At 39.1% G+C, this 16,368-nt stretch overlaps 1 protein-coding gene across 1 annotated transcript in view; it reads left to right on the top strand.

The window, feature by feature from the left end:
• The window catches only part of TMTC2 (transmembrane and tetratricopeptide repeat containing 2), a 489,459-nt gene that overhangs the window by 191,031 nt on the left and 282,060 nt on the right, over positions 1-16,368 (top strand). Inside the window, exon 2 of the mRNA XM_011988660.1 lies at positions 9,197-9,767. Coding sequence (XP_011844050.1) covers positions 9,197-9,767 — 571 coding nt within the window. The remainder of the gene's footprint in view (positions 1-9,196; positions 9,768-16,368) is intronic.

The raw sequence follows: 16,368 nt of genomic DNA, 5'->3' as shown, positions 1-16,368 counted from the left end.
AGCAAACCAACATGGCACATGTATACCTATGTATCAAGCCTGCACGTTGTGCACATGTACCCTGGAACTTAAAGTATAATAATAATAATAATAAAAGAATTTAGTTCATTAGATACATATTGAGTACTATGTATGTTAGGCTCCAAAAGATAAATAAGATGCCTTTTCAACTTCTAAGGAGTTAGCAATATATTGGGGAGATGAAGTTTCAAGACAATAAATGAATCAAACCTGAAGATCATTGAGAGATTCACGTCCAGTCAAATTCCTCTCCATCCCATGAAGAACAATAGTACATGACAGAGTAATGCCAGTTATTCCTGCTGCTCCATCCCTCAAGCTTCATTCCAGCCATACTTACTGTATTTTCAGATCTCAGACTTGCCACACTCTCTCCTGCCCCAGAATCTTTGAAAATATTAACTGTTGGCTTGGAAGCATCACCACAGTTTCCTTTCTCCTTCATTTAACTTTTTACATGTATGCAGATACGCTTTCCTCCTGGAAATTTTTGACCTTCTAAGACATTGGGCATCTGTTTTGTGTTCTCCCATACCAGTCATTATTTGTGTTAGATAGTATTTATCATACTGCAGGGAAACTCCTTGTACATTTATTTGCCTTGTCTAGTTGGCTGAATATTTAAAGTCAGGGGCTCCATTTTGCTCACCATTCCATTTGCACTGCCCTTCATAGTGCCTTGCTTTTAAATAAATGAATGAATAAAAGAATGAGTGAATAATTTTCTTTGGACAGATCATTCCATTTTATTGGGCAATGATTTTCACTAGAGATAGAAGAGGGAATATTAAGATCACCTGTGTGCCACTTTGAACGCATACGTTTCTTCCCACTCCTGAAATATCTCCCATATATCATCCCATTTAAGATCCCTGATATTTGTAGTAAGTAGTCAGTGGTGTTAATGGGAATGTGTCAATACTCAAAGTCAAAAGCCAGCATATTCTGCCACAATAGGAAAGGCTTGAGCCACAATGCAAATGAGCATTGGTGGTTGAAGCATATTTGGAAAGATATAATGGTGGAAGGATAGTAATCCAGGTAGAGGGAGAGAAGACATGGTTTGAGCGGCAGCATACAGGCAGGGAAGTTTGGCTGAAATTAGCATGCATATGGAGAAGTGACCGGAGATTGGCCTTGAGGTCATCAAGAGGAAGGCTGTGAATGTTGATCTATGAAGGGTGTTTATTATGGTAAGAAATAGGGCATAATGAGGGACCTTTGTGGAGAGGAGTGCTGGTGTTGGAGTTATGTTTCAGGAAGTTTTTCTATCTATAGCATGCATAATGGATCAAAGTGGGAATGAAGGCAGGCAGGAATAGCTATTTAGTTCAGTTTAACAGTATTTGTTGCATGCCTAAGATGCGTTGGACACTGGGAGAAAAGACATAGTTCCTTTCCAGAGGTGACCTATAGCCTAATGAAGGAAAGAGAAAAAATGGTCAGGCAGTTTTAATAAGCATGCTAAGCAATACAGTCAGAAAATAAAGCAGGCCTGAATGAGGGTAAGAGAAAAGGGAAGTTAGAGGCAGATTCATGGGAAACTTGTGAGTTGAATTTTCTCTGAGGTCCTGAACAGCTTTAAAATGTCCTTAACCGATTTAAAAATAGATATAGGAGCAAAACCATAAGAAGCTGTCATGTACAACCTTAATTTCAGTGATGGAAGAATGATAGTACTCAATGATGAGACTATGAAAAAGAGATGGTTTGTGGGGAAAATTAGTTTGGATGTAGACTTACTAAGCTTAAGGTACTGAAACTACCCATGTTACATGGGAATTACACAGTGCCGTACTATTTAGTACACTTTTGGTTGCAGATGTCAGAATAGCAACTCAAGCTGCTTTATGACTAAGAAGCATTTATTGGCTTATTTGACAGTATAGTACTGGCTTCAGGTATGGCTGGATCCCCGCTACGCTAGGAATTGCCTCTGTCTCCTTGACTTTGGTTCTTTTATCTTGGCTTCACCCTCAGGCTGACCCTGTCTTCAGGCAATTCTCAAGCAGCTCTAGGATTTTTAAAATCTCATTCTTAAAAGAAGATGCCTTTTCCTAGTAGATAATTGGTGCCATATTGATTCCTGCTGTCGTTGCTTGAACCTAAGTCAGTTGTGTGGCCAATGATGGGGTTGGGGAGATGGAGTACATTATCGTTTCATCTGGGGGGGAAGGGCAGTGTCATCGTACCCAAGTGGACTGAGAATAGATGTGGCTATTCTTAAAAATAAAACCAGGACACTGTTACTAAAAGGAGGGGGTCTGCAAAAACATAGTGTCCATTGCACAATGCTATATAAATTCGAAGCATTTTAAGTAAACATTGCCTTGTTTGATTTTTAACATGATATTTTGTGAAAAGCATCGTTAACATTATCTGCAAACCATAGGTATGGAAATGGAGCTTTAAAGAGGCTAACTCCCAAAGGCAGCACACCTAAATAGAGGACCCTGGATTCCATGAATCTTTCTTCCATTCAAATGTGGATATCAGATGGGCAGTTGGAAGTGTAGGCTCATGAGCAACACCCAGACTAGAGTGGGTGGAGTCATATAATGGAGAAGTCATCCCTTGAGCTGCAGTTGTTGGATATGACCACCAAAGAGGTGGAAATTGTAGAGAAAAAGAAGTCAGGGGATGGGACCAGGAGAGAAACAGCCACATTTGGGAGGATTAGAACAAGGTTCTCAAAAAGATAGAAAGAGAATGAGAAAAGTAATGAGAAGAGTAATGTGCTAAAGACTAGAGTTATCACTTCTTAAATGCTCATTATCTTTTTCAAAGTACCATGAAAGTTTAAAGGAATTTTAAGTGAAATACTCATGACCATGATCCACTGATTTTTGAATGCTATAAACATGACGAAAACAACACTGTGGGCCGGGCACAGTGGCTCACGCCTGTAATCCCATTACTTAGGGAGGCTGAGGTGGGCAGATCATGAGATCAAGAGATTGAGACCATCCTGGCCAACATGGTTAAACCCCATCTCTACTAAAAATACAAAAATTAGCTGGGTATGGTAGTGAGCTCCTATAGTCCCAGCTACTTGGGAGGCTGAAGCAGGAGAATTGCTTGAACCCGGGCGGCAGAGGTTGCATTGAGCTGAGATTGTGCCACCGCACTCTAGCCTAGGTGACAGAGCGAGACTCCATCTCAAAAGAAACCAACATTGTGTTTACATTGATGGCTAGCATCAGTTGTTTGGTGTTGATGATAATAATAATAGCTAACATGGGACCAGGTGCTGTGACTCATGCCTGTAATCCTAGGACTTTGGGAGGCCGAGGCCAGCAGATCACCTGAGGTCAGGAGTTTGAGACCAGTCTGGCCAACCTGGTAAAACCCCATCTCTACTAAAAATACAAAAATTAGCAGGGTGTGGTGGTGGGCACCTGTAATCCCAGCTACTTGGGAGGCTGAGGCAGGAGAATCGCTTGAACGCAGGAGGTGGAGGTTGCAGTGAGCTGGGATCGTGCCACTGCACTCCAGCCTGGGTGACAGAGTGAGACTCTGTCTCCAAAATATTAAAAAAAAAAAAAAAAGGCTAACGCGTGTTACCTATGTTACATACTCACATTATATTGCATGTAATCATTTACTTTTCACAATTATCCTATAAGGCAAGTATAGTGCTCTCTAGTTTACAGTTGAGGAAACTAAGGTACAGAGAGGTGAAATAACTGTGTCTGCTGTCTCACAACTTTAGTGTATGCAGTTGGCTACACAATGGATTTCTTAACTGCTGCATTGCACTGGGCAGCACTGAAGCAGGACAGGTTAACAAAGGCCAGTCTTTTTTTCTTATCTTTCTTGCAAAGAACATTTCAACCTACTGTTAATTTTTTTTTTTTTTTTAATTTAAGTTTAACCTTTGCTTACTTGCAAGTAGAACAATTGAAAGCATGTCAGAACAGCACCATTTGATGTTGGAAGAATCTAAGCATCATTCCTGCTCTGAAGGACTAATGGTCATCATTTACATGGGTGCTTATGACTGAAAAGGTCATGAAACAGAAAAAAAACAAAAAACAGCAAAAAAACAAACAACAAAAACAGCTGTGAGAGAAAGATACACAGGGACAGTTTGGGTGGCAGTGCCATATCATTCATCAGTTTTACAATAGTGTTGGCCTTTGTCAGCATTTTCTAAAGGAAAAATCATAAGGCAACGAAAACAAAGAGCCACAAATGAACAAAACTGGACACAGGTTAAGACTTCCTTGAAGACTTCCGAGACTATCTTTTTGCTTCAAAAAGACAGCTTCTCAGTCCTGTGTTCTCTAGGGAATTCTGCCAACAATTGTTTCTTCCTCATCTCTGCTGCTCTGAGTTCCTCCACCTTTCCTAGAGTGAAAAATATCCTGATTCCTTAGTGCCTTTCTGAATTTTCAACTCCATTTCACAGAAGCAACCTCAGAAATTATATCAGCATGAAATTTTGTTTTGAGTCAAGGTGTTTCATTAGCTGTGAAACAGCAGAAAAGGTTTTGCTATTTCTATTTTGGACTCATAGAAGAAAATGCAAATGGATCAAAATCTATTATGCTTAGGTTTGAATGACTCCCTTTTTCTCATTTTGTTGGAGGATTACTCAGATTCTATTAAGGCCCTGTTAGTCTGTATCTTTCTTAATAGGATGTGGAGGTGGCGTAATGCATCCCTTATCACTGACTTGCATGTGTGACATGACTTGTATATTAAAGCCCAGTACTACTTAGTCTTCCATATTTTTTTTTTTTTTTTTTGAGATGGAGTCTCGCTCTGTCGCCCAGGCTGGAGTGCAGTGGCCGGATCTCAGCTCACTGCAAGCTCCGCCTCCCAGGTTTACGCCATTCTCCGGCCTCAGTCTCCCGAGTAGCTGGGACTACAGGCGCCCGCCACCACGCCCGGCTAGTTTTTTTGTATTTTTTTTAGTAGAGACGGGGTTTCACCGTGTTAGCCAGGATGGTCTCGATCTCCTGACCTTGTGATCCGCCCGTCTCGGCCTCCCAAAGTGCTAGGATTACAGGCTTGAGCCACCGCGCCCGGCCAGTCTTCCATATTTTTTATCATAATATTCATTGGTTAAATAAAATCCTACTTAAGCAGATAATACACATCAGATAATTTTATCATACTAATGTCTCCCTTGGTATAGTATGTGTTTCACATAGATGAGATATTCTTTTGCTCCTTCATTTTTATTTTATTAACTATGTTTTTCCTTTTTTTTTTTTTTTTTTTTCCCCATATAAATTTAGGACTGTGTTTCAAAGTTGTTTTTTCTTTCTTTTTTTTCTTTTTTTTTTTTTTTGAGACAGAGTCTCGCTCTGTTGCCAAGGCTGGAGTGCAGTGGCACAATCTCGGCTCACTGCAACCTCCACTCCTCAGGTTCAAGCAATTCTCCTGCCTCATACTCTCTAATAGCTGGGATTATAGGTTCCTGCCACCATGCCTGGTTAATTTTTGTATTTTTAGTAGAGACGGGGTTTCACCATGTTGGTCAGGCTGATCTCAAACTCCTGACCTCAGGTGATCCACCTGTCTCAGACTCCCAAAGTGCTAGGATTATAGGCACGAGCCACCATGCCCAGCCTCAAAGCTTTTTTTCTCACAGTAAAACTATGAGATGTGTTAATTTTGTTCTTCATGTCAAAACCCTCTTTGGTAGAGGGTCTTTGGATATAGTATATCTCGTGGCTGCTGTAGGCTACTAGATTTATTGCTATAAAGATAAATTCCAGCAGCTTTGAACAGATTTTTTAATGGGTGTACTTTTTGTCAAAAAGCCTTTACAGAGTAGGTTATGGCATTGAACTAATAGCATGCAGAAATCTAGGTTTGGAAAAGATGATTCGTCATCCTTTGGGATCTGCCACCGAAAGGATGGAGCATTATTCTAAACAAAGTGTGCATCACAGTTTTTCTCACTGCCTTGAGAAAGCCTTATCCCAGAATGCTTTGCCTTTGAGCTCTCCCCTGCTCTGGCCTTGGTGGTATGAGGGTTTCTGGATTGATATTAGAGATATTTACATCAATATCTAGGTTAATGTCTAGTTGAAGCCGGTTGGGTTTCATTCTGTATTGCTTGAAATAAGCTCTTTCTGACAACACTGTTTGGCAGGTGTTTTTTTTTTTTTTTTTTTTTTTAATGTTTCTTTTAAATTTTAATTATAACCCATCAAGTCTTAAGCAATTACTTCTGGGTAGACTCTTGATGAATGTCATAGCAGGGTGTTTTAATTTAATAGATCCAGAATAACATCTGGTTCTAATATTTTAAAAGCCAATTTATATGGAAATTTATTTAATACACAATCAATACATGGAGACTTGCAAAAATCAAAATCAAAATGGAAAATCAATCTACTGTGCTGTAGTAGGTCTTCTGTTAATGAAGGATTTTGCTCATGACTGGTTTCAACTGCTACTAGTTAACACTCAAAATATCCGTTTAGACAAGGTAGCAACTTATTTCTCATACTGAAGAAATAGGAGGTAGTTAGCCCAGGGTCAGTATGTTCTCTTGTAACAGGGACTAAGTTTCCTTCAATCTTATTGCTCTGCTGTCTGCATGATTTCTATTCCTAAGGACACCTTGTGGGCCAAGATGGCTGCTGGAACTCCAACCATTACATCTGTGCTCCACTCAGCAGGAAGGAGGAAGGTAGGGGTGGAAGGGAAGAAGGCTAAGCTTTTCCTTTTAAGGACACTTTCTGGAAGTAGTAGACAAAAATTCATCATATGATCATATTTAGCATGAAGGGAAGATAGGGAAATACATTTTTTTCTAGATGACCATATGCCCAACTAAAAACTGAAGTTCATTTGTATGGAAAAGGGAGAGAATAGATATTGGGGAACAGTGAACCATCCCGGCCACATGGAGTAATTGACGATTTTCACAGATTTTTTACCTTTTTATGGAACATTTAGAACATTCAACTAGTTCTTATTAGTAGATAATATATGTATTATTATATGGATTAGCATGGTATTTGGCACATTGTATATAATCATCAACTGCTCATCGGCCTATTTTAATTCTAACCCCAAAATGCACCTAATTTCCTATGTTATGGGTCAGGAAGCCTTTAATAAGGGACTTTTCATAGATTGTGCCCTAGTCTTTATATAATAATAACAGCAGCAGCTAACAGGTCAGAGAGATCATTTGCACTAGGGTGTCCAGAACACTCACGTATATGTAAAGCGCTGTTCTCTACTTCTCTATATAGAAGACAAATGAACAATTATACTTGTTTATTAAATGATTTCAGGGTAAAACTATTATCACAGAAACTGAAGCTCAGAGAGGTTAATTGGGAAGCAATCTAGAGAAGCAGTTGAAAACTATCAGCCTAGTCATTTGGATTCAACTAGAATAGTAACTCAGCTGTTTCCACTGGTGAGATCACCTTAGATGGGTTTTTTAATCTGTTGAATCTCTTTGATAGTTTCTTGTTTTTGCAGTCAGGCAGTGAATGAAATAGTTAGGACTCAGGAACGTTTTCCCTGAATCCAGGTTTTTTCCAACTTGCTTTTCGGTAGTACTCATGTAGAAATTTCTCTGATCACATCTGCCTCATAAGAGAAGGCAGAACTGGTATAGGGTCTAGAGTTCAATATGATTAAGACAGTCTCCCACCACATAGTCTTTATCCACACAGATGCCCAGAGCTGTTTACAAAGCCCTGATATCAGACTAGGCAAGAGTTTTCTAGCTCTGGAGGTTCTCATTCCTGTGCCCTACAAACTCATGTGTCTCTTGTATGTTCTGTAAATACAGAGATAGGTGCACTAGGGATACAAAAAGACTCCAGATGTTCTCTGGGAGGATAGTGGCACAGAGCCAGGATGTTCTAAACTGAATAATTTAATGCCACTTTCTTTGTTTGTACCTTATCCACATATATCAGTACTTTTGGGTCTTTTATCCTTTTCTTTATATTCACTTTTTAATTTTCAACAGCTTTATTCTGTGCTAGATAGCTAGGAAATCCAGCCTTGATATGGTAATGGAATTTACTTTCAAATAACCGTTAACATAAATATAACCATTACAGTTTTTACAAAGTGCGTACATCTTTTTACATGGCCCCAGTAGTAGATGGATCGTATTTTGGGAAACCCAGAAGAGTGGAAAGGGAATTAGCCATGAAGGTCTGTGTTACTGTTCTCAACTTGTGTGACTCTCGGCCAGTGATTAATTAATCTTTCTGAACCGTAAACTTTCTCACTTGGGAGATGTAGAGAATAACGTCTACCTCATCAGTGTTGTTCTAAAGATTGAATGCGAAGATGTAGCCAAGGAGACCAGCATGGTGTTTCGCAGTGTATCAATTGTTTAGCAATTAGTAGGTCCTTCCTTCTTGAAGTCTGTTTGAAAATATCAGGCATGCAAATGGAAACTATCCTCAAAAGCAAGAAACAGTGAAGAGCCATGAAGATTTCTACAGAGGATAGTAAGCCCTGTGAAAGCTAAGAAGTGGGAAAGGCTGAAGTTTATTAGAATGCAGTAGGAAGGGAAACACTGGATAGGTGGAGAGCCATTCTTCCTAGTCTTTCCAGTTATCTGGGCCCTTAGTACTCAACATGTGGTCCAAGGACCATCAACATCAGCATCACCTGAGAGCTTGTTGGAACGTGGAATCTCTCTGACTTCTCCCCAGGCGTACTGAGTCAGAACCTGCCTTTTAATAGGGTCCTCAGGTGATTTGTATGTATGAGAAGTTCCGGGCACTGATACTCCCTGTAAAATTTATTTCTAGTAGGCGGCTAGCGCTTGCATCACCTGGGCCTTGCTTCTTAAAAATGCAGATTCTCAGGCCCAGCCTCACCCTGGGATCTGGAATATTCATTTTCAGCCAGTATGTCACATGATTTTCAGGGCAGTTGTTTGCCAGACTGCTACACTAAGGCTTAAACCAGTTGAAGAACTTTATTCTTCAAAGATATTTGCATTCCAACAAGGAAGGAAGCTTTTAAGAGAAAAACAGCCCTCATTGTGGTTTTAGTAAGCATTAAGGGGAGGACATGAATTCAGCTTATATGTGCCTGGAATCCTATCACAAAGCCACATAGTAACAATGCTTCTGAGAAAGGCAATATCTTATCAATGTTCTATTTTTTCTTTTTTCTTTCTTTTTGTATTTTACATTTGATTTTTTTTTAACATTTTGTTTTTTAGCCGTGCTATCAAGACTAATCAGGACCTTCTCCCAGAAACTCCATGGACGCACATTTTCTACAATGATTTTTGGGGGACTCTTCTAACCCACAGTGGGAGCCACAAGTCTTACCGGCCACTCTGCACTCTTTCTTTTCGCCTGAACCATGCCATTGGAGGGTTGAATCCCTGGAGCTACCATCTTGTCAATGTCCTGTTGCATGCAGCAGTCACTGGTCTCTTCACAAGCTTCTCCAAGATCCTCCTTGGTGACGGATACTGGACATTTATGGCTGGCTTGATGTTTGCTTCTCACCCCATTCACACGGAGGCGGTGGCAGGAGTCGTGGGACGAGCCGATGTCGGGGCCAGTCTCTTCTTTCTCCTCTCCTTGCTCTGCTACATTAAACACTGTTCTACAAGAGGCTACTCAGCCAGAACCTGGGGCTGGTTCCTGGGGACAGGGCTGTGCGCAGGATGCAGCATGTTGTGGAAGGAACAAGGAGTGACTGTTCTCGCAGTTTCAGCAGTTTATGATGTCTTTGTCTTTCACAGGCTGAAAATAAAACAGATATTACCTACCATTTACAAAGTAAGTGATTGTTGGCTCTTGAGCATTGGATTACTGAGTAATCTACTTGCTTACTCCTTTGCCACCATTTAAAAAGCAAATTTGTTCCTCTGCAAGCAGAATTTAAAATAAGTTCCTTTTTGATCTTCGGTAAGTGGAAGTGCCCTTTTGACCTTTCTGTACTAAACAGGGTTTTAGTCACTGATTGTTTTATTTCTCCGGTTTCTTACTTTCACGATTTCAAGGGTGGTAGAAGAATAATTTTGCCTTGTAAAGAATGTGCACCTTTATTATTTATTGAGTTCTTATTTCTATATTTCTGCACAAACTGTCTGTAATCTGATAAATTGTCTGTAATGTGTATTTGTAAAAAATAACATGGCTGATAATAGAGCTAGATGCTAGACTTCACAGGGGAAATCCTCTGCCATTTGTTAATATTACTTTTCCTGAGTTGACTTTGGAAAACAATCCTTCCCTTTAGTGCACTGGGAAGTCAAATTCTTAAACAGTGAATCATATTCACCTTTTCCTCGTGATAGTGCATAAGAATAGAAGAGTCAAAACAGAAAGGGGTTATTACTGAGTTTCTCCCTGTGGCCAATTAAGACCTTTGCCTCAGGACATAATATTTGTTCTCCCGTATTCCCTTAGTGGTATCCAGCGCAAAGTTGTTTGAAGGTCACAGAAGCATTTTAGGATCCCCATACACTCGAAGTTTTCTGCTAGAGCATTAAGGGGAGGCATTGAGGGGACGGGGCATCTTGAGAAATTTGCCTTCCTATCTCCCCATCCTGCTTCACTCAGAATAAACTCACGGTTGCTTTAACTTTGACGGGAAGACTGAACTGGGCCAGGGTTTGCAAACCTTGGTCATATTTTAGGCAGACTCCCGCCTATCTTTTGGACACAAGTGAGGAATTAAGGTTTTGGATACTTGGCTATGAGGAAACTGTCAAGCTTTCCTAGTTTTGACTACTTTTTTACCATTGATTTCTAATTTTATTTAAATTGAGAAGAAATTTAAAAATAAATTGAGGCAAATAGAATTCGAAACATTTATTTTTTTAAATGCCCCCTTTTCTTTTTTCCACTTAAGAGGCAGAGTGATCTCTGCTGTGGTTTTACTCTGCTGGAAGCCTAACCTTTTCACTTAGAGTATTAAGGGCTTAATGAAGTTCTTTTGTGATTTCAATTAAATGCTGAAGCTTTAAAAGAAACTCTGGTTGGAGTTTGATGCTTGAAAACAACATATGGTTTGAAAGTCAAGCTCTTAATTTCAAATCAATTTTAATTCTTTCAAAGAGATTTAGAGAGAGTAATTGTTTTCATTCAACACAATGTCATCGACAATAGCAAACTGTTTTATTAGAAATACAACTAGAAGTGTAATTCATGCTCCTTGTCCTTAGGGAGGTTGTGATGTGTTTGAGGATGCAGGCTTAGGGCTGGCTGTTTCAGGACCTTGCATTAATCGATATTGTGATTTCTTTTTTCCTTTTTTTTTTTTTTTTGACACGGGGTCTCACACTGTTGCCAGGCTGGAGTGCAGTGGCGCTGTCTCGGCTCACAGCAACTTCTGCCTCCCAGGTTCAAGCGATTCTCCTGCCTCAGCCTCCCTGAGTAGCACGGACTACAGGTGCATGCCACCATGCCCAGCTACTTTTTGTATTTTTAGTAGAGATGGGGTTTCACCTTGTTGGCCAGGATGGTCTCGATCTCTTGACCTCGTGATCTGCCTGCCTTGGCCTCCCAAAGTGCTGGGATTACAGGCGTGAACCGCCACACCCAGTTGTGATTTCTTATACAGAATTTCCATCTTACCATCTCATAAGTTAGGGAATTATTTGGCTATGATGATTCAGGATTTACTTGTAGGACCTTATGAAGTTCTCTGAGAAATTTTCAGTCCTCTAAACTTATTTTCAAAGGCAGAGTTGCCCACTGCAGTACTCCTTCCTAGAAATATGTTCTATATAATATTTGGGACATACTTACAATAGAAAATTATTCTTTGTTTCTCTGAAATTTAAATTTATCTGGGCATTCTGTATTTTATTTCTCAACCTTATTCATGTAACAGCTGCTTCAAAAATAAGAAATGCAACTAGCAAGGAACTCTTGAGACTAAAGAGTGTGAAGTTCCCCATGTTAAGAGAAAGAACTTAATACCGTTGAAGGTTCAGTGTCCTGAGAGGTTTCCAGATGGCTCTTTGTCCAGACTCTCTTGGCGACCACTTGCAGGGCTAGGCAATGGTAACAGCAAGGGGAGTGGTCAGGGCAGCAAGACTTTGCCTGATATTTGCTATTCTATTATAGCTCTTTCTGTCATTCTTAGATTTGGGGCCAATGAGCTTAGTAAGAACATTGGGATAACACATCTTATAGATGTTGTTTTGTTTTGTTTTGTTTTTTGAGACCGAGTGTTGCCTAGACTGGAGTGCAGTGGCGCGATCTCAGCTCTTTGCAACCTCTGCCTCCCGGGTTCAAGAGACTCTTCTGTCCCAGCCTCCTGAGTATCTGGGATTACAGGTTTGCACCACCAGGCCTGGCTAATGTTTGTATTTTTAGTAGAGACCACATTTCACCATGTTGGCCAGGATGGTCTTGATCACCTGACCTCATGATCTGCCCGCCTCAGCCTCCCAACGTGCTGGGATTACAGGCATGAGCCACCATGTCCAGCCCATTTTATAGTTATTTAAGGACCTGTATAGATCATCTTTGCCACTCTCTTCATTTCCTCCTGGGGTGTGCAGAGCCAGAGACGTGTAGGTAACACAGAAAATGATGGAATCACTAGGACTAAAGCACACATCTCTGACTATCTAGTGAATCTTTACTACACTCTGATAGTGTGAAGAACAAACATAGGTAAAGTCAGTTGACTGCCCAGTAGAAAGGAAACTAATATGGAATAGAATCTTAACTCACAAGGGCTGAGTAACCTTGCGCTGATTCCATGATCTGTTTCTTCATCTGGAAACGAAGGCGGCTATAGTTCTTTCCTAGAGTTGTGAGGATTATTTGAAATTGTGGGGTGTTCCGTGTTAGCTGGAGTGTCCAGTATTTGGATGATACCTCACACATATTAGTTGAAGTGAAAGAAGAAATGTCGATGGAAATGTTGATTCTTTATCTTTTGGCGTCTGCCTTCTTAAGATAAACTGCTAGTAGTCTTTACACATACAGTTGTTTGACAGCATGTGAAATAAGGACTGCTTAGTAATCGACCAAAGCTGGAGTAAGCAGATTTAAGCACAAACTTTCATTTAAAATCTCATGCTTGTGAGGCTTGTAAACACTGCCATAGAATCCATATGAAAGTTCTAGAAAATTCCATATTCTGTCTGTAAAATATATAGATTTCTATGCCTGGGGTGAGTTAGAGGAGATTCTTTCTGAAGGAAGTAGACTGAAAGGCTTTAGAAATCCATTCAACCTTAAAAAATAATCATCTTAAATATCTTATCAATTAACTCTGCATCCTGGTTATCATAGTTTGCCAGATGAGATAAACTTCCTTGCCCTGTTAAAACATAATTTATATATAAATGGAAAACTCCAGTATACAAATGTTAACCCTGTAACTCAAATTAGAGAACCAGATAAGTAATGAAAACCTAAAAATGTGGCCCTCTTAAAGCTGGAAATTATTAGGGCCAGAGGGCAAGGCTCTTGGCTGAATTTGGCCAGTTTTGACTCCGGTTTACCTTTGTCTTGGGTGTTGCTTAGGCTTGATTCTACATCTGGATGTAGTGATCAGACCAAAACTAACAACCCCATCCATACTCCCAAACCATTTACAGAATTTGTCTTGAGAATGATTTCAGAGAATGGGAGTTTATATTCTGTTAAAGAATTTTCGTTCATCACCAGAAATGTTACAAGACTCATGCAAATGATGTACATGTCATAGACTTTTGCAATTTTGCAAAGGAAATATGAGTTATGTTTTTCTTTGATAAAATATATGGGAAATAGTAAGTTCTTGGCATGGAGTAGATATTTTATTTAGTATTTAATAAACAGTGTTTATATCTGCCAAGCACTATTCTTAGTGTGCTGAAAATGTTAATGCATTTAGCTTATGTAACAAATGCTTATTGAGATAAGCAATATGACTTGCAAAATAATATGGTTGAATGCTGACAAACTATAATTTTGTCAGAAAACATTAAGTATAAAATCTTCAGAAGTATGAATAAAAATCAGTGTTTTAGAGTAGTCGTAGTTCTTAGCTTCAGGATTTAGTTTAATGTATTTCTTACATTATCCTTGTCCTTTACCATGCATCTGGCTTATAGTAGGAACTTAGTAAATTATTGAATTCACACTTAATATTTACCTTTTAAAAATATGTGGCTGAAATGTTAAAGTGAAGTCCTGTACTCTCCCCTTTATACAATGAGAATTTCATTTCTGAGTTAGTGGGGTCTGGAAGGTAGGTTTGGAAGACAGGTATGTTAGAAAAATAAATTGTCTTGACCTCTTACTAAATGATTGTTTTAGCATTACTTAGATTACTTTCACTCACTTAGTTTTATGTGGTCAAAAAATAAGGGGGGAAAAGCTCTTGAAATACACTTAGCCTTGCAAATAAATACTAGACTTTTATCTGCCCACAAAATTTTTTACAAGCCTCCCATGACCCCAGGAGGTACATGGGTAATAAAATCAGTAAAAGCAACATTTTTCTTACCCAGCATCAGTCATTGCTTGCCTAGTGGCCATTTTCTGTGCTTATTTAACATCTGTTAACTGTTTTAATGTGGAAACATCTCTTTCCCCTTTATTAGCCTCATAATCACTTATTCAGTTACAGGTGGAAAATTTTAAAAATCTGAAAGTCCATGTAGCAATACTAATACTAGCCTAAGATAGTTTAGAAAAATGAAGCCCTTTTAGTTTGATGTTTTAAAAATTTCACTAAAGATGATTTCCTTGGGTTTGCTAAAGTTTATGTAGTTGGTTCCAAGATGTGCATTATCTAGGTAATCTCCTATTCTTAAAATTAAATTTTGTGACTCTTTCAATAAATAAAATTGTTATACGGGAAAATTGGAGACATTGAGATTTTCCAGTCATCTCTTTCTAGAAATAATTTTCTTGTTTTAATGCTAAGCAGAATGTGAATGATGGAGGTTGCCCATGGGCAATGAAGTTTACCTTTGTCTTATGTGTTGCTTAACTTGATTCTACATCCAGATGTAGTGAACAGATCAAAACTAACAACCCCATATTTCCAAACCATTTATAGTAGGGTTTATCTTGAGAATAATTTCTGAGGGTGGGAGTTTATATTCTGTTAAAGATTTTTAGTTCATCACTGTCTGAACACTAAAGGTATTAAATGTAGTGTTTCTGTACTTCTGACTATTTTGTGTGGCTCTCTATAGAGAAGAGCATGCAAATAGAGATGCATAGCCTGCAGGTGTTTGAATATTGAATCCACATGTGCTTTTTTGATTAGCTGCTGGGGATGGCTTTGATGGAATCTGTTATCATTTATGGCATTGTCCCTTTCGTTTCTAGACTAGGTTGTCGTTTTGCCTAAGTTGTGACCCCCATATCAATTGCATTGAATGAAATATGATATATTTACTGTTTGTGATTTTCCATAGTCAACACCTGTGCCACTCTCCTCCAAGTAGTATTCCCACTTGTATGACCCCCTTTCCTTTCATTTGCTTTACACTTGACTTAGCGAGAATCCAGATATAGCAAGATGCTCTGATTCTGATCACAATATTTCTTAGCTTTATTGAAAGTGTAAGGCTGTTTGTTAGGCACTTACGAATGAATTTGGATTTCCTCCCAGTAAACTTGTGGCATTTAATATTCATGACCTGTAGTACTATAAAACTTTGAACAGCTGCCAACACTGCTAACCAGATAGTAGCACAAATAAAGTCAAGATTCCAAAATATTTTATGATTCAAAAAGTCAAAGATTAATAAGATATTTTATTCCTGCAGTCTGGCTCCCTTGTTCAGCTGATTTAAGGTGATTCTGTATTCCAGTTGCAGTTTAAGTTCAAGTTAAGTAATTTAAATTTGGGAATCTGACTACCATTGCAAGCATCTTGCATTACAGTGTTAATACTTGGAACAACGAACTGTTCACAAAATATCATTAAAAAAATTCACCTTTGTGCCAAGCACTATATTAGGCGATGTAGGGATTCAAAAAGGAATAAAAAAGAACATGCCAATATGCCAGGACTTTATAGAGTAGTATGAAGTCGAGAATAGTGCATGTAAATATAGAACTGAAATTCAAGCTGAGTAGTGGTAAGGGTTATAAGGGAGCCATTGAGACTGGTAGGGGAGTTGAGAGAAGGAGAGGTTACTTTTGGTTGAGGGGATCAAGAAATGCCTTCTGGAGCAGAGACATTTGAGTAGAACATTGCAGGGTTGAATATACAGGCATTTATAACTGGAGAGGTGAGGAAGAGTAGAGGGTACAGCATGAGCATTACACAGAGGAAAACTCACAGAAAATTACTGGGGACCATGGAGCAGTGGTTTTGGCAGATACGCAGAGGACGTGGTTGATAGAGGAAAACGAGTCATGAAAGGTAGATTGAGACCACTTGGTATGTTTAGTGATATAGGGGCCT

The sequence above is a fragment of the Mandrillus leucophaeus genome, unplaced genomic scaffold, assembly GCF_000951045.1.
Source record: "Mandrillus leucophaeus isolate KB7577 unplaced genomic scaffold, Mleu.le_1.0 Scaffold334, whole genome shotgun sequence".
Lineage (NCBI taxonomy): Eukaryota > Metazoa > Chordata > Mammalia > Primates > Cercopithecidae > Mandrillus > Mandrillus leucophaeus.
This window is presented reverse-complemented; position numbering and strand designations above follow the sequence as displayed.